Source organism: Entelurus aequoreus, linkage group LG28 (genome assembly GCF_033978785.1).
Source record: "Entelurus aequoreus isolate RoL-2023_Sb linkage group LG28, RoL_Eaeq_v1.1, whole genome shotgun sequence".
In the NCBI taxonomy this organism is placed as follows: domain Eukaryota; kingdom Metazoa; phylum Chordata; class Actinopteri; order Syngnathiformes; family Syngnathidae; genus Entelurus; species Entelurus aequoreus.
In genome coordinates this window covers 2,190,390-2,216,996 of record NC_084758.1, presented here as the reverse complement: position 1 = coordinate 2,216,996, position 26,607 = coordinate 2,190,390, and the positions used below count along the sequence as shown (strand labels likewise).

Genomic DNA, 26,607 nt, shown 5'->3' with positions numbered 1-26,607 from the left:
GGGTAAAATGTGTGTTTAAGAATGTCATTTGTTAAGATAGTGTTTGACAAATGCAGTTTAAAAAAAAAAAAAGCATTGCATAAAAATTCTGAATTTTTTTTTGCGCTGAATTTTTTTTGCACTGAATTTTTATAAAAAAAAATTTTTCCTGCACCAATTTTTTTTAATACACACTGAATTTTAAATCACTGTATTTCAATAAACACACTATATAAACACACATTTTTTTCAATGACCTTGTCAGCATAATTTCATGTAAAAAATCAGTTTCCAAAATTTTAACACAAAAAAATCAGTACATAAATCGACTGTCAGAAAAAAGCTTTGGTAGATAAGATAAATAAACTTCCATACAAAAGTGGGTCTGGAATTTTGAAATACATTTTTTCTACACTTTTTTTTTTTTTTTTTACATATTTTTTCAAACACTGAATTTCTATGAACTGAATTTTTTTTATACTGAATTTTTCTGCACAGATTTGTGTTGCACTCAATTTATTTTGCACTGATTTCCATTAAAACAGAATTTTAAACACAAAATTTTGCTCAAGTTTTTTTAAATTATAATTACATTTTGGGCAAAATGTGATGTAATAATAAAAAAAAAAGATTCAAACGCCAAAAAAAATCAGTTACATAACATGTTTTAAAAGGCTACATTAAGACACAAATTAACCTCCATAGTCAAACCTCTGACTAAAAAGGAAAACATGAAAAAATATCCAACAAAATATAAAAAATAATACCTATTTTATTTTGCTAGACTACAGTGGCAAATACAGTGCAGTGTGTTTTGGCAGCTAAATTCCTAAACATTAATAAAGAACTACTGAAACTACACAGGAGTTAAATGGATCTTTTTTACTCTCTGACTTGTAATTAAGTATAATTTCAGTGCAAGACTGTCACAAGTCTGACCTTTTCCTGTCAAACCACAGCAGATGTGCACTTTATTGTGGTGGGATGATCTATGCAGTCGAATTTAGCTTCACTTCCGGTGGCGCATGCGCTGTGTAAGATTGGGTAATTACACGGCCACAAATCTCTTTTTTATTTCCTTAAGGAGCGACTTTACAGACCGCATATTTGTGTGTTTTAGTAGCATATTTCTGTGTTTTAGTACCATATTTCTGTGTTTTAGTAGCATATTTCTGTGTTTTAGTAGCATATTTGTGTGTTACAGCAGCGTTTTAGCATCACAACATGACACATTTAACCCCCCAAAAAAGGCATCAAACTAAAAAAGCTGAGTCAGCAGAAGTGCTGTCTTTAAAGCAAAGTTGGATCGACACTCACCAAGTCAGTTAACTGCGATTCTTTTTGGCCTTTTTCTCCCAACAAATTAACTTTTCTTTTTCTTTTCTTTCCTTTCTTCTTCCTCCTCGGCATCGCAGGTGTGGCACTTCCGGCCATTAGCACCACGTGACCAAATTACCGTAAAGCACCGACTAAAGACGCACTTTAATTGCTACTTTCACCTCGCACATTTCAACACTGTCTTACTAAAAAAAAAAACTCCCAAAACACATAAAGGTTCGTTTACGTGTTACTGTAGAATTAAATGCAATTAATGTGCTTACATTTTAATTAATATTTTGTTGATATTGTTGTTTTATACTCCTTACTAAAAATGTACCTTTTTGTGTTTATTGTTGTGATGTGTACTCATAAATATTAAACCTTTATAATGTTTGTGCACAAAGTCAATGATGCCTATATATATTTATTCATGTTTGACTTTACAAGCCTAGTATTTGTGTATACTTACAGTACAACATATTTAGCTCCGTTCAAATGGATTTAATCTGTACCCGAGTCAAACTGTGACCGTCATAAAACTTATTGATCGTCACACAAGTGTAAAAATAAGTTGAATAATAAAAACTAAGGGTGTTTTTCACTTCTGATACAATACCGATGTTGGAGCCATGAGTATTGTCTGATACCGACATTGATCTGATATAATATCAGCGGGAGTCATAAATACTTTTATTATTATTATTATTATATTAAATTTTTTTAAATTATTATTTTTAATTATTTATTGGTGTGGAATGTAAACAAAGGTTTGATCAAGTGAAATGAGTCAAACAGAGAACAATTGTAGTTATGAAAAACACTAACCTGTTTGTTATTAATCGTCTGGAATGGACTGATGCTGTCTTTAAGTTGAAATGGAGTGGTAATTAGTTTTTTTGGCGACGCCGAACATTCTTGAAGCGGCGCTCGTGACGCAGTAAGTTGAGTGATGCGGACACGCTTGATTACTGGCTACTTTTGAATCATTATTTGATGCTTGTTTGTATTGACAAATGTCATGTTTTATTGTGCAATGAATATTAACTATGTCTAGCTTGTGTGCTTAGCTGTTGTGTAGCTGCTAGCTCCTCTTAGCCTCTAGCCTAGCATGTTTACCTTTTGTAAATGACTTTAGCAAAATACAAGAAAGTGTTATTGGAGGACATTTAAATAATCACTAAAATGTGTCATCAATTTATTATAATTATCATCATTAATTAATAATTAATATTATATATATTTATATGTCTTGTAGTCCAGGGGAACGTGTGTTGTAGTCCAGGGGAACATGTGTTGTAGTCCAGGGGAACGTGTGTTGTAGTCCAGGGGAACATGTGTTGTAGTCCAGGGGAACGTGTGTTGTAGTCCAGGGGAACGTGTGTTGTAGTCCAGGGGAACATGTATTGTAGTCCAGGGGAACATGTGTTGTAGTCCAGGGGAACATGTGTTGTAGTCCAGGGGAACGTGTGTTGTAGTCCAGGGGAACGTGTGTTGTAGTCCAGGGGAACATGTATTGTAGTCCAGGGGAACATGTGTTGTAGTCCAGGGGAACATGTGTTGTAGTCCAGGGGAACATGTGTTGTAGTCCAGGGGAACATGTGTTGTAGTCCAGGGGAACATGTGTTGTAGTCCAGGGGAACGTGTGTTGTAGTCCAGGGGAACATGTGTTGTAGTCCAGGGGAACATGTGTTGTAGTCCAGGGGAACATGTGTTGTAGTCCAGGGGAACATGTGTTGTAGTCCAGGGGAACGTGTGTTGTAGTCCAGGGGAACATGTGTTGTAGTCCAGGGGAACATGTGTTGTAGTCCAGGGGAACATGTGTTGTAGTCCAGGGGAACATGTGTTGTAGTCCAGGGGAACATGTGTTGTAGTCCAGGGGAACATGTGTTGTAGTCCAGGGGAACATGTCTTGTAGTCCAGGGGAACATGTGTTGTAGTCCAGGGGAACATGTGTTGTAGTCCAGGGGAACGTGTGTTGTAGTCCAGGGGAACGTGTGTTGTAGTCCAGGGGAACATGTGTTGTAGTCCAGGGGAACATGTGTTGTAGTCCAGGGGAACATGTGTTGTAGTCCAGGGGAACATGTGTTGTAGTCCAGGGGAACATGTGTTGTAGTCCGTGGGAAAACTTTTCCAGGGCTCTTCTCCTTTGATCGCTGCAGACGTCTGGAAAAGTCCATCAGGTCTTTGTTCCGCCGGCCGGCCGCTGCGTGCCACTGGCATGCCAGCTGCTTCTCAGAACAAGTTGATCCATCCATCCATCCATCAGCCCACAGTCCATTCTGACGTCATCCAGCAGCCGGAGTGACGGCGAGGAGCGATCGCAGAGCAGATTGAGTGTTTCTGGAGGGTCAGTCACATCATCATCATCATCTGGGAAGTCACCTTTCAACCCGCCTCTGGTGGAGCTGCACACCAACACTGCATGTGAAACACCTGGTTGCTAGGGGCAACCGTGCACGCAATCACATAAACAGAACTGCCCGTCTTCTGTCAGGCCAACGTTTTGTTTTTTAGGAGGAACACAAATCGTGTTGAGAAGAAATGATGGGAAACTACAATTTGCAATTCTGGTAGGAGTTGTGTGTGAACGTCCTTTGTGAGTGATGGCCGATACGTGTGAGTGTGAGTGGAACTGACATGCTTGGATATCCAAGGTGAGTATGTATATATACTTGTGTGTATGTATAGTATGTATATATATGTGTGAGTATGTATTGTATGTATATATACTTGTGTGTATGTATAGTATGTATATATATGTGTGAGTATGTATTGTATGTATATAAAGCGCTATATAAGTATAATTCACATATATACGTGTGAGTATGTATAGTATGTATATATATGTGTGAGTATGTATAGTATGTATATATACGTGTGAGTATGTATAGTATGTATATATACGTGTGAGTATGTATAGTATGTATATATACGTGTGAGTATGTATTGTATGTATATATACGTGTGAGTATGTATTGTATGTATATACACGTGTGAGTATGTATTGTATGTATATATATGTGTGAGTATGTATTGTATGTATATATACGTGTGAGTATGTATTGTATGTATATATACGTGTGAGTATGTATAGTATGTATATATACGTGTGAGTATGTATTGTATGTATATATACGTGTGAGTATGTATTGTATGTATATACACGTGTGATTTTGTATTGTATGTATATATATGTGTGAGTATGTATTGTATGTATATATATGTGTGAGTATGTATTGTATGTATACATACGAGTGAGTATGTATAGTATGTATATATACGTGTGAGTATGTATTGTATGTATATATACGTGTGAGTATGTATTGTATGTATATACACGTGTGAGTATGTATTGTATGTATATATATGTGTGAGTATGTATTGTATGTATATATATGTGTGAGTATGTATTGTATGTATATATACGAGTGAGTATGTATAGTATGTATATATATACGTGTGAGTATGTATTGTATGTATATAAAGCGCTATATAAGTATAATTCACATATATACGTGTGAGTATGTATAGTATGTATATATATGTGTGAGTATGTATAGTATGTATATATACGTGTGAGTATGTATAGTATGTATATATAGGTGTGAGTATGTATAGTATGTATATATACGTGTGAGTATGTATTGTATGTATATATACGTGTGAGTATGTATTGTATGTATATATACCTGTGAGTATGTATTGTATGTATATATACGTGTGAGTATGTATTGTATGTATATACACGTGTGAGTATGTATTGTATGTATATATACGTGTGAGTATGTATTGCATGTATATATATGTGTGAGTATGTATTGTATGTATATATACGAGTGAGTATGTATAGTATGTATATATATATGTGTGAGTATGTATTGTATGTACAGTATATATATGTGTGAGTATGTATTGTATGTATATATACGTGTGAGTATGTATTGTATGTATATATACGTGTGAGTATGTATAGTATGTATATATACGTGTGAGTATGTATTGTATGTATATATACGTGTGAGTATGTATTGTATGTATATACACGTGTGATTTTGTATTGTATGTATATATATGTGTGAGTATGTATTGTATGTATATATATGTGTGAGTATGTATTGTATGTATACATACGAGTGAGTATGTATAGTATGTATATATACGTGTGAGTATGTATTGTATGTATATATACGTGTGAGTATGTATTGTATGTATATACACGTGTGAGTATGTATTGTATGTATATATATGTGTGAGTATGTATTGTATGTATATATATGTGTGAGTATGTATTGTATGTATATATACGAGTGAGTATGTATAGTATGTATATATATACGTGTGAGTATGTATTGTATGTATATAAAGCGCTATATAAGTATAATTCACATATATACGTGTGAGTATGTATAGTATGTATATATATGTGTGAGTATGTATAGTATGTATATATACGTGTGAGTATGTATAGTATGTATATATAGGTGTGAGTATGTATAGTATGTATATATACGTGTGAGTATGTATTGTATGTATATATACGTGTGAGTATGTATTGTATGTATATATACCTGTGAGTATGTATTGTATGTATATATACGTGTGAGTATGTATTGTATGTATATACACGTGTGAGTATGTATTGTATGTATATATACGTGTGAGTATGTATTGTATGTGTGAGTATGTATTGTATGTATATATACCTGTGAGTATGTATTGTATGTATATATACGTGTGAGTATGTATTGTATGTATATACACGTGTGAGTATGTATTGTATGTATATATATGTGTGAGTATGTATTGTATGTATATATATGTGTGAGTATGTATTGTATGTATATATACGAGTGAGTATGTATAGTATGTATATATATACGTGTGAGTATGTATTGTATGTATATAAAGCGCTATATAAGTATAATTCACATATATACGTGTGAGTATGTATAGTATGTATATATATGTGTGAGTATGTATAGTATGTATATATACGTGTGAGTATGTATAGTATGTATATATAGGTGTGAGTATGTATAGTATGTATATATACGTGTGAGTATGTATTGTATGTATATATACGTGTGAGTATGTATTGTATGTATATATACCTGTGAGTATGTATTGTATGTATATATACGTGTGAGTATGTATTGTATGTATATACACGTGTGAGTATGTATTGTATGTATATATACGTGTGAGTATGTATTGTATGTGTGAGTATGTATTGTATGTATATATACCTGTGAGTATGTATTGTATGTATATATACGTGTGAGTATGTATTGTATGTATATACACGTGTGAGTATGTATTGTATGTATATATATGTGTGAGTATGTATTGCATGTATATATATGTGTGAGTATGTATTGTATGTATATATACGAGTGAGTATGTATAGTATGTATATATATATGTGTGAGTATGTATTGTATGTACAGTATATATATGTGTGAGTATGTATTGTATGTATATATACGTGTGAGTATGTATTGTATGTATATATACGTGTGAGTATGTATTGTATGTATATATACGTGTAAGTATGTATTGTATGTATATATACGTGTGAGTATGTATTGTATGTATATATACGTGTGAGTATGTATTGTATGTATATATATTTGTGAGCATGTATTGTATGTATATATACGTGTGAGTATGTATAGTATGTATATATACGTGTGAGTATGTATAGTATGTATATATACGTGTGAGTATGTATTGTATGTATATATACGTGTGAGTATGTATATATACGTGTGAGTATGTATTGTATGTATATATACATGTGAGTATGTATTGTATGTATATATACGTGTGAGTATGTATTGTATGTATATACACGTGTGAGTATGTATTGTATGTATATATACGTGTGAGTATGTATTGTATGTATATATACGTGTGAGTATGTATTGTATGTATATATACCTGTGAGTATGTATTGTATGTATATATACGTGTGAGTATGTATAGTATGTATATATACGTGTGAGTATGTATTGTATGTATATATACGTGTGAGTATGTATAGTATGTATATATACGTGTGAGTATGTATTGTATGTATATATACGTGTGAGTATGTATTGTATGTATATATACGTGTGAGTATGTATTGTATGTATATATACCTGTGAGTATGTATTGTATGTATATATACGTGTGAGTATGTATAGTATGTATATATACGTGTGAGTATGTATTGTATGTATATATACGTGTGAGTATGTATAGTATGTATATATACGTGTGAGTATGTATTGTATGTATATATATGTGTGAGTATGTATAGTATGTATATATACGTGTGAGTATGTATAGTATGTATATATACGTGTGAGTATGTATTGTATGTATATATATGTGTGAGTATGTATAGTATGTATATATACGTGTGAGTATGTATAGTATGTATATATACGTGTGAGTATGTATTGTATGTATATATGTGTGAGTATGTATAGTATGTATATATACGTGTGAGTATGTATAGTATGTATATATACGTGTGAGTATGTATTGTATGTAAATATACGTGTGAGTATGTATTGTATGTATATATACGTGTGAGTATGTATAGTATGTATATATACGTGTGAGTATGTATTGTATGTAAATATACGTGTGAGTATGTATTGTATGTATATATACGTGTGAGTATGTATTGTATGTATATATACGTGTGAGTATGTATTGTATGTATATATATGTGTGAGTATGTATTGTATGTATATATACGTGTGAGTATGTATAGTATGTATATATACGTGTGAATATGTATAGTATGTATATATACGTGTGAGTATGTATTGTATGTATATATATGTGTGTGTATGTATTGTATGTATATATATGTGTGAGTATGTATTGTATGTATATATACGTGTGTGTATGTATTGTATGTATATATACGTGTGAGTATGTATAGTATGTATATATACGTGTGAGTATGTATTGTATGTATATATGCGTGTGAGTATGTATTGTATGTATATATACGTGTGAGTATGTATTGTATGTATGTATACGTGTGAGTATGTATTGTATGTATATATACGTGTGAGTATGTATAGTATGTATATATACGTGTGAATATGTATAGTATGTATATATACGTGTGAGTATGTATTGTATGTATATATATGTGTGAGTATGTATTGTATGTATATATATGTGTGAGTATGTATTGTATGTATATATACGTGTGTGTATGTATTGTATGTATATATACGTGTGAGTATGTATAGTATGTATATATACGTGTGAGTATGTATTGTATGTATATATGCGTGTGAGTATGTATTGTATGTATATATACGTGTGAGTATGTATTGTATGTATGTATATGTGTGAGTATGTATTGTATGTATATATACGTGTGAGTATGTATAGTATGTATATATACGTGTGAATATGTACAGTATGTACATATACGTGTGAGTATGTATTGTATGTATATATATGTGTGAGTATGTATTGTATGTATATATACGTGTGAGTATGTATTGTATGTATATACATGTGTGAGTATGTATTGTATGTATATATACGTGTGAGTATGTATAGTATGTATATATACGTGTGAATATGTATAGTATGTACATATACGTGTGAGTATGTATTGTATGTATATATATGTGTGAGTATGTATTGTATGTATATATACGTGTGAGTATGTATTGTATGTATATACATGTGTGAGTATGTATTGTATGTATATATACGTGTGAGTGGAACTGAGATGCTTGGATGTCCAAGGTGAGTGGAGTGTGGGGATGTTGGAACCGTTTGTTAGAATAATTATGTATAAAGTTATCACACAACTCTTATGCTTAAAGGCCGTTGCTAAAGTTATTATCAATTGTGCTAAAGTTGTACTTTTCTATCTGGGCAAAGGGACATCGTCTCGTATCAGTGTTTGTGTCCAGACCCGGCCTGCTGACTGCCAAGGGCGAACATCGAGTACCGTGACGCAGACAGAGCAGAAACATGGCGATGTCACGGGTGTCAGTACATTTCCATTTCTGAATAATCATATATTGTGTCTAACTGGGGCTGCTGAAATGACCCCCCTTCCTTCAGAAGCAGCCTCAGTGATGTCACCAGGGACCTCCCGAATAAATAGAGGAGCACGTGGGACTGTACCTTAGAGCGTAGGTTGGAACTGTAACTGAGTGTGCAGCCCAATACGTCTCTCCTCATGAGTAAAATTGAACTCTGTCTCAGCATGATTCCTTGCTTCTTGTCTGTTTAATAAATGTTTGAACCTCACACTGTTCCAATCGGTTGAGAAATGTGGAATATGCAGAGGTTTTTATGTCGCCCATTCATTTTCAATGGGGGAAATTCCTGGTAATTCCAGGCAATCCGGGAGTTTTCGTGGGAAAGGTTGTTTGGATTGGGTCATATATTAAAATGCTGTGCTGTGTACGCTTCAACGTGCAATTGATGATTATTAACATGATTTAGTTGCAATGTCCACAAGATGCTAGCAAATGTACTGTCACATATTTATAATCAGGTCGGAGTCCTCAAAGTTGTGACCAGAAGAAGACGGCGCCGTAGTTTGGACACCCGCCAAGTGGATCATCTACAATCCACAACACCCAGGTCCTCTGCAGCAGACCTCGTCCCGGTCTTTAACAGCCAGAACTTGTCCCCAAACAAATCCTGCCTGAGGTCTCGGACTCGACCGCGATCCTTTGCCTCGGAGCCACGTGCGTGAATAGATGCTCTCTCTTCCACCTCCATGTTGTTTTTCTAAAGTGCTTCGCCTCGCCACTTTTCTGCAATCTGTCGGCCGCGTTCCACCTGCATGACCAGCACGTCTGCACCGGCACCGGCAACTTCTGCAAATGGCTGAGGGGCCGCGGCCAGGAAACTTTGGGAGCAGATTTACGACGCTGGAAGCGAGTCTTCGTGCTGACTACTGCATGTTCCTACCACAGAGAAACCACACGCCTGTTCATTACGGACACATAACTACTGCGTGTTCTTACCCGAGAGAAACCACACTTCTGTTCAACAACGACACAAAACTACTGCATGTTCTTACCCGAGAGAAACCACACAGCTGTTCAGTAATGACACATAACTACTGCGTGTTCTTACCCGAGAGAAACCAAACGCCTGTTCAATAACGACATTACAGCGTGTTATTAACCGAGAAACCACATCAATAACGACACATAACTACTGCGTGTTCTTACCCGAGAGAAACCAAACGCCTGTTCAATAACGACATTACAGCGTGTTATTAACCGAGAAACCACATCAATAACGACACATAACTACTGCGTAATCTTACCCGAGAGAAACCAAACGTCTGTTCAGTAACGACACATAACTACTGCGTGTTCTTACCCGAGAGAAACCAAACGCCTGTTCAATAACGACACATAACTACTGCATGTTCTTACCCAAGAGAAACCACACGCCTGTTCAATAACGACATTACAGCGTGTTATTAACCGAGAAACCACATCAATAACGACACATAACTACTGCGTGTTCTTACCCGAGAGAAACCACACGTCTGTTCAACAACGACACATAACTACTGCATGTTCTTACCCGAGGCAAACCACACCTCTGTTCAATAACAACACATAACTACTGCGTGTTCTTACCCGAGAGAAACCAATCCTCTGTTCAATAACGACACATAACTACTGCCTGTTCTTACCCAAGAGAAACCACACGCCTGTTCAATAACGACATTACAGCGTGTTATTACCCGAGAGAAACCACACGTCTGTTTAATAACGACACATAACTACCGCATGTTCTTACCCGAGAGAAACCAAACAACTATTCAATAACGACACATAACTACTGCGTGTTGTTACCCGAGAGAAACCACACGCCTGTTCAATAACGACATTACAGCGTGTTATTACCCGAGAAACCACATCAATAACGACACATAACTACTGCGTATTCTTACCCGAGAGAAACCAATCCTCTGTTCAATAACGACACATAATTACTGCGCGTTCTTACCCAAGAGAAACCACACGCCTGTTCAATAACGACATTACAGCGTGTTATTACCTGAGAGAAACCACACGTCTGTTTAATAACGACACATAACTACCGCATGTTCTTACCCGAGAGAAACCAAACAACTATTCAATAACGACACATAACTACTGCGTGTTCTTACCCGAGAGAAACCAAACGCCTATTCAATAACGACACATAACTACTGCATGTTCTTACCCATGAGAAACCACACGTCTGTTCAATAACGACACATAACTACCGCGTGTTCTTACCCGAGAGAAACATACATGTCTGTTCAATAACGACACATAACTACTGCGTGTTCTTACCCGAGAGAAACCACACACTGTTCAATGACGACACATGGAGTTTAAGACAAGTTTTGTTCAGCAGATTCCATTTTTTATATTTTATATTGCTTGATAATGTTCATGTTGTCGTTTTTTCTAGAAAGTTCACTTTTTGCCCACCAGGAGTGTCATGATATCGGTCCAGTATCAGCAAAAACATTCCTGGTAATTCCGGGTAATCAGGGAGTTTTCAAAACCGGGGTAAGTGGAGTGTGTTGGAACAGTTGAAAACGGATGAGAATTGTGCGATACGCAGTAGATTGTATAATACCCATTCATTGTCAATAGGGAGAACATTCCGGAAAATTCCGGGAATTTGGGGTATGGGAAAACATGTTTTACGTTTGATATATGGAATATATCGTATTGGGCATTGTAGATCTATGAATATGTCTGTTCGTCCTTATGGGAATTTCCTGGAAATGTTTGGGAAAAAAGGAAATGAGTGATACTAGCACAGTTGTCCTGGATGATAGGAATGTGTCGGTGTTGGGATTTTTGGATTGGGTTGAAAAATGTTGGAGTAGTTACAGTTTGAATTGAGAATGGGTATTTCGGAATTCCTGGAATTTCGGGAAAACTGGGAATTTGTACGGGAAAAAAATAGGAGCATTTGTTGTCCCGACTAAGAGGAATGTTTTGAAGGTCAAAAACTGTTGAAAACTGTTGACTGTGAACATTTTTCAGTCTTTTTGCCATTTTTTAATGTTCTGGGCACTACAAGTGTAAAAAGAAGAGAAAGGTAAATCCAAAATCAATACTGTGCTTGTTAACCTGGCTGTTAGTGACCCTGGACAAAAGTATTGGGACATTTAACTGCGGCTTCAGCAGTAAGCAGGAAGTGGAAACATGATCTTTTGACGACAGTAAAGAATAAAATCCAGTCTGTACTTCAAGTCTTTTCAAGGTTGTTATCGTTCTGTCAGATCATTTCTGGATCGTCTCTCCCACCGGCAGACAGCTGGACTGCGATACTGGGAGCAGCAGGAGAGATGCAGATGGTGGACTTCTCACGGCCCCCTGCTGGCCGTGAGTCCTGAACACAACATCAATATTATATTAGTCATAATAAAACATGAACACAACATCAAGATAATATTAGTCATAATAAAACATGCACACAACATCAAGATAATATTAGTCATAATAAAACATGCACACAACATCAAGATAATATTAGTCATAATAAAACATGCACACAACATCAAGATAATATTAGTCATAATAAAACAAGAACATAACATCAAGATAATATTAGTCATAATAAAACATGAACATAACATCAAGATAATATTAGTCATAATAAAAGATGAACACAACATCAAGATAATATTAGTCATAATAAAAGATGAACACAACATCAAGATAATATTAGTCATAATAAAACATGCACACATCAAGATAATATCAGTCATAATAAAACATGCACACAACATCAAGATAATATCAGCCATAATAAAACATGCACACAACATCAAGATAATATTAGTCATAATAAAACATGAACACAACATCAAGATAATATTAGTCATAATAAAACATGAACATAACATCAAGATAATATTAGTCATAATAAAACATGCACACAACATCAAGATAATATTAGTCATAATAAAACATGAACATAACATCAAGATAATATTAGTCATAATAAAACATGCACACATCATCAAGATAATATCAGTCATAATAAAACATGAACATAACATCAAGATAATATTAGTCATAATAAAACATGCACACATCATCAAGATAATATCAGTCATAATAAAACATGCACACAACATCAAGATAATATTAGTCATAATAAAACATGAACATAACATCAAGATAATATTAGTCATAATAAAATAAGCACACGACATCAAGATAATATTAGTCATAATAAAACATGAACATAACATCAAGATAATATTAGTCATAATAAAATAAGCACACAACATCAAGATAATATTAGTCATAATAAAACATGAACATAACATCAAGATAATATTAGTCATAATAAAACATGCACACAACATGCTGGCTCTGGTGGAAAGTTTTTGTTTCTGTTTCCATTTGTTGTTGTATTGTACAATAATACACACAACTTGTAAGTACACACAAATATTACTTTTAGCCAACGTAAACACACAATATGTTTAGTATGAGCACCATTTTTAAAGTGTCCTTAATATTTTCATTAATTACGATTAATATATATATATATATATATATATATATATATATATATATATATATATATATATATATATATATATATATATATATATATATATATAAATATATAAATACACACTATGTGTGTGTGTGTGTGTAAATATATATATATATATATATATATATATATATATATATATATATATATATATATATATATATATATATATATATATATATATATATATAAATACACACTATGTGTGTGTGTGTGTAAATATATATATATATATATATATATATATATATATATATATATATATATATATATAAATATGTATAAATAAGTGTATAATTTGTGTTTTTGGCTATATATATATATATATATATATATATATATATATATATATATATATATATATATATATATATATATATATATATATATATATATATATATATATATATATATATATATATGTGTGTGTGTATGTATGTGTATATATATATATATATATATATATATATATATATATATATATATATATATATATATATATATATATATATATATATATATATATATATATATATATATATATATATATATATATATATATATAGTTGTATTAATATTAAATCAGTTTCCACCTACAATTAATTTTTATAATATGATATAAATATGCACAACTGACTAACTTGTACAGTATAGTTTTTTTTTTAATAACATTACTTTTTTGATATTACTTTACTAAAACCCTAAATATTTTTGGAGAACTATAAATAGAACAAATGAAAGGTAATAAACCAAAACTATCTATAAACATAAATGAATAAAATACCTTATTATAGAATATTAACAAAATGTTATCAAACATTATGCACTTTTTATTTTACAAATACTACTCTCATTGAAAAAAAAAAATTGAAATATTTACAAGTACAACTGCATAAATATATTATTATTTTTTCAAATGTTTCGTAAAGTGTCTGAAAAGCGCTACATAAAAGGATAAATGATCATTATTATTACACGTGTATTAAATAATGTATTATATTTACCTACAAGATAATAAATTGCCTCAAACATGTCATAAAGCCATGCTAAAACAAGCTTGTTTGCTAGCTAAAGACGCTAACTTATGTTCACCTATCGAGCAAATTGATTTACTTCATGTAACATTACGTGAAACATTTTTTACTTCATGTGAAATAACCTCAAATTCTGGTGACCGAGATCAAATCTAAAAGAGTGAGCCGCAAGTTTATTTTTTACCGCAAAATTGACGATCATTTTAACCATAAAATGTGAAAAAGCATAACTTTAAGTGAAATAGCGTAACTTTACTTGAAGTAACATAACTTCATTTGAAATAACGTAACTTTTTGTGAAAAAACATAACTAAATGTGAAATAACATAACTTTATGCAAAATAATGTAATTACGCAAAATAGCATCACTTTATGTGAAATTAATTAACTTTACGTAAAATAACGTAACATAAAAAACAACGTCAAAAAACATAACTATGTGAAAAAACAACTTTACGTGAAATAACGTAACTTTACGTGAAATAACATGACGTACAAAAACATAACGGGGAAAAACATAACTTTATGTGAAAAAACAACTTTACGTGAAATAACGTAACTTTACGTTAAATAACATGACGTACAAAAACTTAACGGGAAAAAACATAACTATGTGAAAAAACAACTGTACGTGAAAAACATAACTAAATGTGAAATAACATAACTTTATGCAAAATAATGTAATTACGCAAAATAACATAACTTTATGTGAAATTAATTAACTTTACGTAAAATAACGTAACATAAAAAACAGCGTCAAAAAACATAACTATGTGAAAAAACAACTTTACGTGAAATAACGTAACTTTACGTGAAATAACATGACGTACATAACGGGGAAAAACATAACTTTATGTGAAAAAACAACTTTACGTGAAATAACGTAACTTTACGTTAAATAACATGACGTACAAAAACTTAACGGGAAAAAACATAACTATGTGAAAAAACAACTTTACGTGAAAAAACATAACTAAATGTGAAATAACATCACTTTATGTGAAATTAATTAACTTTACGTAAAATAACGTAACGTAAAAAACAGCGTCAAAAAACATAACTATGTGAAAAAACAACTTTACGTGAAATAACGTAACTTTACGTTAAATAACATGACGTACAAAAACATAACGGGAAAAAACATAACTTTATGTGAAAAAACAACTTTACGTGAAATAACGTAACTTTACGTTAAATAACATGACGTACAAAAACTTAACGGGAAAAAACATAACTATGTGAAAAAACAACTTTACGTGAAAAAACATAACTAAATGTGAAATAACATAACTTTATGCAAAATAATGTAATTACGCAAAATAACATCACTTTATGTGAAATTAATTACCTTTACGTAAAATAACGTAACATAAAAAACAACGTCAAAAAACATAACTATGTGAAAAAACAACTTTACGTGAAATAACGTAACTTTACGTGAAATAACATGACGTACAAAAACATAACGGGAAAAAACATAACTTTATGTGAAAAAACAACTTTACGTGAAATAACATAACTTTACGTTAAAAAACATGACGTACAAAAACTTAACGGGAAAAAACATAACTTTATGTGAAAAAACAACTTTACGTGAAAAAACATAACTAAATGTGAAATAACATAACTTTATGCAAAATAATGTAATTACGCAAAATAACATCACTTTATGTGAAATTAATTAACTTTACGTAAAATAACATAACATAAAAAACAACGTCAAAAAACATAACTATGTGAAAAAACAACTTTACGTGAAATAACGTAACTTTACGTTAAATAACATGACGTACAAAAACTTAACGGGAAAAAACATAACTTTATGTGAAAAAACAACTTTACGTGAAATAACGTAACTTTACGTTAAATAACATGACGTACAAAAACTTAACGGGAAAAAACATAACTATGTGAAAAAACAACTTTACGTGAAAAAACATAACTAAATGTGAAATAACATAACTTTATGCAAAATAATGTAATTACGCAAAATAACATAACTTTACGTAAAATAACGTAACATAAAAAACAGCGTCAAAAAACATAACTATATGAAAAAACAACTTTATGTGAAATAACGTAACTTTACGTTAAATAACATGACGTACAAAAACTTAACGGGAAAAAACATAACTATGTGAAAAAACAACTTTACGTGAAAAAACATAACTAAATGTGAAATAACATAACTTTATGCAAAATAATGTAATCACGCAAAATAACATAACTTTATGTGAAATTAATTAACTTTACGTAAAATAACGTAACATAAAAAACAACGTCAAAAAACATAACTATGTGAAAAAACAACTTTACGTGAAATAACGTAACTTTAAGTTAAATAACATGACGTACAAAAACATAACGGGAAAAAACATAACTTTATGTGAAAAAACAACTTTACGTGAAATAACGTAACTTGACGTACAAAAACTTAATGGGAAAAAACATAACTTTATGTGAAAAAACAACTTTACGTGAAAAAACATAACTAAATGTGAAATAACATAACTTTATGCAAAATAATGTAATCACGCAAAATAGCATCACTTTATGTGAAATTAATTAACTTGACATAAAATAACGCAACATAAAAACAGCGTCAAAAAACATAACTATGTGAAAAAACAACTTTACGTGAAAAAACATAACTAAATGTGAAATAACATAACTTTATGCAAAATAATGTAATTACGCAAAATAACATCACTTTATGTGAAATTAATTACCTTTACGTAAAATAACGTAATATAAAAAACAGCGTCAAAAAACATAACTATGTGAAAAAACAACTTTACGTGAAATAACGTAACTTTACGTTAAATAACATGACGTACAAAAACATAACGGGAAAAAACATAACTTTATGTGAAAAAGCAACTTTACGTGAAATAACATAATTTTACGTGAAATACTTCATAAGTTTATGTGAAATATCAAAACCTAATGTGAAAAAACATAACTTTGTGAAATAACGTAGCTTAATGTGAATTACCACACAACTTTGTGTGAAATAACGTAACTTTACGTGAAATAACATAACTTTACGTGAAATAACGTAACTTTACGTGAAATAACATAACTTTACGTGAAATAACGTAACTTTCCGTGAAATAACGTAACTTTACTTGAAAAACTTAACTTTCAGCAAACGTAACTTTCCGTGAAAAACTTAACTTTCCGCAAAATAACGTTACTTTACGTGAAATAACGTCTCCTATTCTTCATGTAATCAAACGTATTTAGACCATTTTTGGACCTCCAAAAAAGACGAAGAGAACCAAGAAAGTCTTTTCGTGTTTTTTTCCGATCTAAATGCGTTTGTCATTGTTGCGTCGTTAACGGTTGGGCTGGATCTGTTGCGATAAAGTGATTGTGAAGGAAGCTGACAGCCGTGTTGCCAGGCAACGTGCAGCAAGTGTACAACAACACCGAGGCTGACTCACACGCGTATGAATATTCTTTAATTGCTAACATATTCCTCGCGTGGCGGCGGTAGCACGTTTGCCACGCAGACACTTTTTGTCACTTTTATTGAAAGCAGACTTTTTACATGAGAAACACGTTTTGGAAAGAAACTTCGGACTCTTGCTCGGGAGATTCCGATTGTTATTGTTTTTACTCACAAAAAAAGAAGAGAAAGAGAAGAACTTGCCAAAGTTTCAGGAAAGCCTGATAAACTGGATCGTTCCGGAACATCACCTCCTGAGGACACTACTGTGTGTGTGTGTGTGTGTGTGTGTGTGTGTGTGTGTGTGTGTGTGTGTGTGTGTGTGTGTGTGTGTGTGTGTGTGTGTGTGTGTGTGTGTGTGTGTGTGTGTGTGTGTGTGTGTGTGTGTGTGTGTGTGTGTGTGTGTGTGTGTGTTCTACAAGTTGCTGACAGGTGGACAGCTGAGATTTGGGGAAAAGCTTAGTGTTTTTCATCGATATCAAACACAGTAACACTACTGCTACTACAGAAAATACTACACACATAATTAAATACTACTAACATGGTTAAATACTACTAACATGGTTAAATAATACTAACAACGTTAGCATCTTCAGGAATGTGTGGTGAACTGCCCACTCTTAGCTTTTTATGATCAATTATTAAATACTACTAACATGGTTAAATACTACATACATGAGTAAATACTACTAAGATTGTTAAATACTACTAACATGTTTAAATAATACTAACAATGTTAGCATCTTCAGGAATGTGCGGTGAACTGCCCACTCTTAGAATTTTATGATCATTTATTGAATACTACTAACATGATTAAATACTACTAACATGGTTAAATACTACTAACACGGTTAAATACTACTAACATGATTAAATGCTACTAACATGATTAAATACTACAAACATGGTTACATACTACTAGCATAATTAAATACTACTAGCATGATTAAATACTACTAACATGGTTAAATACTACTAACATGGTTAAACACTACAAACATGATTAAATACTACTAACATGGTTAAATACTACTAGCATAATTAAATACTATTAGCATGATTAAATACTACTAGCATGATTAAATACTACTAACATGGTTAAACACTACAAACATGATTAAATGCTACTAACATGATTAAATACTACAAACATGGTTAAATACTACTAGCATAATTCAATACTATTAGCATAATTAAATACTACTAGCATGATTAAATACTACTAACATGGTTAAATACCACTAACATGGTTAAACACTACAAACATGATTAAATACTACTAACATGGTTAAATAATACAAACATGGTTAAATAATACTAACAACGTTAGCATCTTCAGGAATGCGTGGTGAACTGCCCACTCTTAGCATTTTATGATCAATAATTAAATACTACTAACATGGTTAAATACTACTAACATAGTAAAATACTACTAACATGATTAAATACTACTAACATGGTTAAATACTACTAACATAGTAAAATACTACTAACATGGTTAAATACTACTAACATAGTAAAATACTACTAACATGATTAAATACTACTAACAAGGTTAGCATATGTTAGCTTCAGGAATGTGTGGTGAACTTCCCGCTCTTAGCATTTTATGATCAATTAGCCTTTGACTTCTTTAGAGGAAAGCTAACGTGTTGTTTTGTTTCCTACGGCGGTAAAAAACCCGAAAGGATAACCCGCAGAAAAATGTTACTTGTCACGATTTTAGCGAAGAACTTTATTCTTTCAGCTCTAAAGGCTTTCCCACTTTGATCTCAATCTAATTGTGGTCGGAAACATTGAATTCTTGCCATTTCTAGGCATTAGCATGCTAACTCTCGGGTATCAGGACATATCCAAGGTCAAACGTGTTCCCACAATGCAACAACTCCTTCATGGACATGATCTCCAAGGTCAAACGTGTTCCCACAATGCAACAACTCCTTCACGGACATGATCTCCAAGGTCAAACGTGTTCCCACAATGCAACAACTCCTTCACGGACATGATCTCCAAGGTCAAACGTGTTCCCACAATGCAACAACTCCTTCACAGACATGATCTCCAAGGTCAAACGTGTTCCCACAATGCAACAACTCCTTCACTTTGCCAGCGAGAAAAGAAAGCAAAGACTTCTTCTGGAACATTCCAATTGTGTCGCTAATTGAAGACACATTGAAGACGCGGCGCTGCTGGCTTTGCGGTGCAACAGCGACATCCGGTGGACGCTTTGGAAATTACAGTTTTTCTTTTTCTGAACGCTTATTCATGTTTGTTTATTCTTCTTTTATTTTGTTTATTCTTCTTTTATTTTGTGTATTCTTCTTTTATTTTGTGTATTCTTCTTTTATTTTGTGTAGGAACATCTGGAGCATTTTAACCCTTAACTGGCCAGCCGTCAACTACAATACATCGCCTAATTACAAGCATGAAAATTATATGTAATATGTTTAAAATATGTTTCTTTTTAACCAAATATTATTATTCACAATTGCATCTTTTTTTATAAAATGTAAAAATAAGAATATAATTTAATACAACAAAAGGTAATGAAATAAGGTCTTTAAAAAAAAGCAATGAACAAAAATTAAGATTTGTAATTATTATGTGTTATTCGAATGAATAATAATATTTAAATATCAAGAATATATTTTCCATCCATCCATTCATTTATCAAACAAATATTAATATTCACAATATTTGTTCTTTATTATATTTTAAAAGTATTAACATAACGTTTTAGTATTATAATAGGTATGAATAAGCTTTAATGTTAAAAATAAGATGTATAAATTGTATGTTTATAGGTCATATTTGAATTATTAATAATAATATTTTTTTATCAAACAAATATTATAATACTCGTTCTTAATAATATGTTAAAATATTTAACATAATGTAATATAATAATAGGCAACAATAGACTTTAATTTTGAAAAGGCAGGAAATTTAAAATAAGATAATATAATTATGATGTTTATAGGTATTTTTTAAATCAATATTAATGGTATTAATAATACTCGTTTTTAAATATCAATGCTTGAAATGTTTTTTTCCAAACAAAAAATGTGTCCACAATTGCATCTTTCTGTGATAATTGTTAAAATATGATTTATTCATTGAATATAATAACACTTAATAAACTTTCATGTTGATATATAAAAAAAAACTTATGTTAAATTGAAGATGTATAATTATGTTTATAATCCTATGTAATTTGTTATTAATAATAACAATATGTAACTATCATGTTTTACCAAACAAATATTGATATTCACGATTGCATCTTTCTAAAATATTAATACAATAATAAATAAAATGTTTAGATTTTTTTATATTGATTTTGCCATATAAAAGACAAACAATACAAAAATAAAAATAAACATTTTAAAAAAGAAAAATTGAAATTGTAGATGTAGAAATTTAAGCGTTGAAAAAAAATAAATAAATAAATAATAATATACGACTTATTTTTACACTTTTATGAGTGGGGCCCTTTTGGATCCCTGAGAATTTTAGCGTTCTTTTGTTTTTTTAACTGTCATTCCTCAAAATATTTTGTTATGAATTATTGATTTACTTGAGATTCCAATTGCTTCACATCAAATATTCCACTCTGAAATGTTTGGGGGGGAAAAATGTTGCAAAGTTTTTGTTTTTACCATAAAAAAACAACTCAGTTTCCGATGACCAAAAAACAAAACAAAACAAAAAATGGAAGACATTTAAAAAATATATATATTTAATTGAGGGATGGATCTGAAGTTGATCTTGAGATTTAAGCATCAAAAACAAATAAAATAATAATAATTATGTATGACTTTTGGATCCCTGAGAATTTTAGTGGGATTTTTTTTTAACGGTCATTCCTCAACATTTTTTATGAATTATTGATTTATTTGAGGCTCCAATTGCTTCACATCAAATATTCCACTTTGATTTTTTTTTTTTTGGGGTGGGGGGAGAAATATTGCATATTTTTCCAATGACAAAAAACACAAATGAAAAATAAAAATAAAAATTGAGCGATAGTTGATCTTGAGATTTAAGCATAGAAAAAATAAAAAAATACAAATGAATATGCATTTAACGGTCATTGCTCGAAAAGTAGAATTATTGTCATATTTCGATCTATTTAAGTCATATTCCACTCTGAAATGTTTGCATATTTTCTCTTTTTGCCATTAAAAAACAGGGTTCTCTTAAACAAAAAGCACAAAAAATATTTAAAATCTTACATAAATAAAGCATTATATCCACAAATAGATGTCAAGTTGATCTAGAGCAGGGGTCACCAACGCGGGCACCAGGTAGCCCGTAAGGACCAGATGAGTAGCCCGCTGGCCTGTTCTAAAAATAGCAGCACTTACCAGTGAGCTGCCTCGATTTTTTAAATTGTATTTATTTACTAGCAAGCTGGTCTCGCTTTCCTCTACATTTTTAATTCTAAGAGAGACAAAACTCAAATAGAATTTGAAAATCCAAGAAAATATTTTAAAGACTTGGTCTTCACTTGTTTAAATAAATTCTTTTTTTTTTTTTACTTTGCTTTTTATAACTTTCAGAAAGACAATTTTAGAGAAAAAATACAACCTTAAAAATGATTTTAGGATTTTTAAACACATTTACCTTTTAAATTCCTTCCTCTTCTTTCCTGACAATTTAAATTAATGTTCAAGTAAATTTTTCTTTTTTTATTGTAAAGAATAATAAATACATTTTAATTTAATTCTTCATTTTAGCTTCTGTTTTTTTGACGAAGAATATACAGTATGTGAAATATTTCTTCAAACTTATTATGATTAAAATTCAAAAAAAATATTCTGGCAAATGTAGAAAATCTGTAGAATCAAATTTAAATCTTATTTCAAAGTCTTTTGAATTTATTTTAAAATTTTTGTTCTGGAAAATCTAGAAGAAATAATGATTTGTCTTTGTTAGAAATATAGCTTGGTCCAATTTGTTATATATTCTAACAAAGTGTAGATTGGATTTTAACCTATTTAAAACATGTCATCAAAATTCTAAAATGAATCTTAATCAGGAAAAATTACTAATGATGTTCCATAAATTCTTTTTTTTATTTTTACAAAAAGATTCGAATTAGCTAGTTTTTCTCTTCTTTTTTTCGGTTGAATTTTGAATTTTAAAGAGTCGAAATTGAAGATAAACTGTTTCAAAATTTAATTGTCATTTTTTTCGTGTTTTCTCCTCTTTTAAACCGTTCAATTAAGTGTAAATATCATTAATTATTAATAATAACATCGAGTTAAAGGTAAATTGAGCAAATTGGCTATTTCTGGCAATTTATTGAAGTGTGTATCAAACTGGTAGCCCTTCGCATTAATCACTACCCAAGAAGTAGCTCTTGCTTTCAAAAAGGTTGCTGACCCCTGATCTAGAGATTTAAATGTTATAAAAATAAATACATATTTTTATTAATGAAGGTAAAAAAAAATCAAAATGTTGTACTGGTTTTGAAGATGAAAACTATGAAAATGAGTGTAAAAGGAGGTGGAATGTTCCACAAGCATCTCTACAGTCAAACTCTCTGCAGCCTCCAAGCACCAAGCAGCTTTTTTCTAGCAGAATATTAAAGGAGCAGAAGCCATAAACACCAAAAAGGTCCATGACGGCCAAATGTGCTGACTTGTCATAAAACACCATCACTTCCTTCATGAAGACTCCAGCTAAACACCTGCAATCTCTTTCATAAACGGAGAAAAGCGACCCGGTTAACAAAATAGAACATTTTTACGGCCTGGAAGCGGCCCACTTTCCAGAAGACAAAAAAATAAAAGCAAGTTTATGGCAGGAAAAGTTGGATTTGTAGGAGTTTGTAACGCTGGAGAAGTTTCCAGTAGCAAAAAAACACAGAAGTGTTCTGTCACTCTTCAAGTGTGATGATGGAAACACAAATAGTCTGGAACAGTGTCAAACTCGGGCCACAATTCAACCCACAGATATTCATGTATTCACATGTTCATGTGCAATGCTGAGCCAGCAGAGGCGTGTAGGAGATGTTGAGGTGTGATGATAATCTGTCATCTGGTTAAAAGCATGAAGGAATGCTGGGAGTCAGTTTGTTGGGAACACACCTAAAAGCACTTTTTTGTGTCATTCTTTTTTTGTTATGTTATTTTGTTCCAATTAAAAAAAAAGGTAATTTTTTGTATTATACATTTTTGTTATGTTATGCTATATTGTTCCGATTTTAAATATATTTTTGTTATGTTATGTTGTGCCAATTGTTTAACAATTTTGTTATGTTATATTTAAAAACAAAATTGTGTTATCATTTGTTGTTGTATTGTTCCAATTTTAAATATTTGTTTTGTTGTGTTATATTATTCAACATTTTTTTGTTATTGGTATTTTTTGTAATGTTATATTCCTTTTTTTTTGTTATGTTATGTTACAATGTTACATTTTTTTGTTATTGATATTTTTTGTTATGTTATATTGTTCCATATTTTTTGTTGTTATTTTGTTATGTTATGTTGTATTGTTCCATTAAAAAAATACAAATAAAAAAACATATTTGTTATGTTTATATTGTTACATGGTTTTTTTTGTTAGTTATTTTTTGTTGTGTAGTATTGGTCCATGTTTTTTGTTATTATTATTATTATTATTATTATTATTATTATCTGTTTTGTTATTTTATGTAACATTATTCCATTGTTTTTGTTATGTTATATTGGTCCATTGTTTTGGAATTATGTTTTCTGTTATGATACAATGTTGATTTTTTTAGTTGTTTTTTTTGTTTTGTTATTTTGTTCCAATTAAAAAAAAGGTATATTTTTCAAATTTTTTGTATTATACATTTTTGTTATGTTATGCTATATTGTTCCAATTTTAAATATATAATTTTGTTATGTTATGTTGTGCCAATTGTTTAACAATTTTGTTATGTTATATTTAAAAACAAAATTGTGTTATCATTTTTTGTTGTATTGTTCCAATTTCAAATATTTGTTTTGTTGTGTTATATTATTCAACATTTTTTTGTTATTGGTATTTTTTGTAATGTTATATTCCTTTTTTTTGTTATGTTATGTTACAATGTTACATTTTTTTGTTATTGATATTTTTTGTTATGTTATATTGTTCCATATTTTTTGTCGTTATTTTGTTATGTTATGTTGTATTGTTCCATTAAAAAAATACAAATAAAAAAACATATTTGTTATGTTTATATTGTTACATGTTTTTTTTTGTTAGTTATTTTTTGTTGTGTAGTATTGGTCCATGTTTTTTGTTATTATTATTATTATTATTATTATTATTATCTGTTTTGTTATTTTATGTAACATTATTCCATTGTTTTTGTTATGTTATATTGGTCCATTGTTTTGGAATTATGTTTTCTGTTATGATACAATGTTGAATTTTTTTAGTTCTTTTTTTTTTGTTATGTTATACTGTTTCATTTCTTTGTTATTTTTCATTATTGACATTAAAAAAAACAATTGTTATTTTTAGTTATGTTATATTGGTCTATGTTTTTTTGTTTGTTTGTTTTTGTTTTTGTTTATTTTTTGGCCTGGGAAGGCCTCGGGATCCCCCGGGAGGAGCTGGACGAAGTGGCTGGGGAGAGGGAAGTCTGGGTTTCCCTGCTTAGGCTGCTGCCCCCGCGACCCGACCTCGGATAAGCGGAAGAAGATGGATGGATGGATGGATGCTTTTTTGTTATTATTTTTTGTTATTTTATGTTAAATTGTTCCATTTTTTGTTATTGGTATTTTTTGTTTTTTTGTTATGTTATGTTACAATGTTTCATACTTTTTTATTCTTATTTTTTTAGTTTGTTATATTGTTACGATTTGTATTATTATTTTTTAATGTTAACTTATATTGTTCCATTTTGTTGTTATTATTTTGTTGTGTTGTTATATTGTTCCGTTTTTGTTATGTTGTTCCAATGTTTGAAATTATTTTGTTTTATTACTGTAGGTTGTGTTGTATTGGTCCATGTTTTTTTTATTTGTTATTGTTATTTGTTTTCTTGTTTTATGTGATATTATTCCATTGTTTTTGTTATGTTATATTGTTCCATTGTTTTGGAAGTATTTTTTTCATGTTATGATACAATGCTGATCTATTTATGTATTTATTTATTTTTTGTTATGTTATATTGTGTAATTTCTTTGTTATTTTTTGTTATTGACATTAAAAAAACAATTGTCTTTGTTTGTTATGTTATATTGGTCCATGTTTTTTTGTTGTTATTATTTT

The 26,607-nt window shown here is 30.7% G+C and overlaps 1 protein-coding gene across 3 annotated transcripts in view; it reads right to left on the bottom strand.

Annotated features, from left to right (window-relative positions):
* Positions 1-3,285: 3,285 nt before the first annotated feature.
* Positions 3,286-26,607, bottom strand: part of LOC133645104 (uncharacterized) — a 52,405-nt gene continuing 29,083 nt past the window's right edge. For 2 of the 3 annotated variants that reach the window (XM_062039911.1, XM_062039913.1), the window contains exon 8: positions 11,726-12,702. In XM_062039911.1, the coding sequence (XP_061895895.1) occupies positions 12,589-12,702 (114 nt within the window). In that variant the 3' untranslated portion in view covers positions 11,726-12,588. Of the gene's footprint in view, positions 3,705-11,725; positions 12,703-26,607 lie in introns of those variants that run through there. The other variant, XM_062039912.1, reaches the window with a different exon arrangement.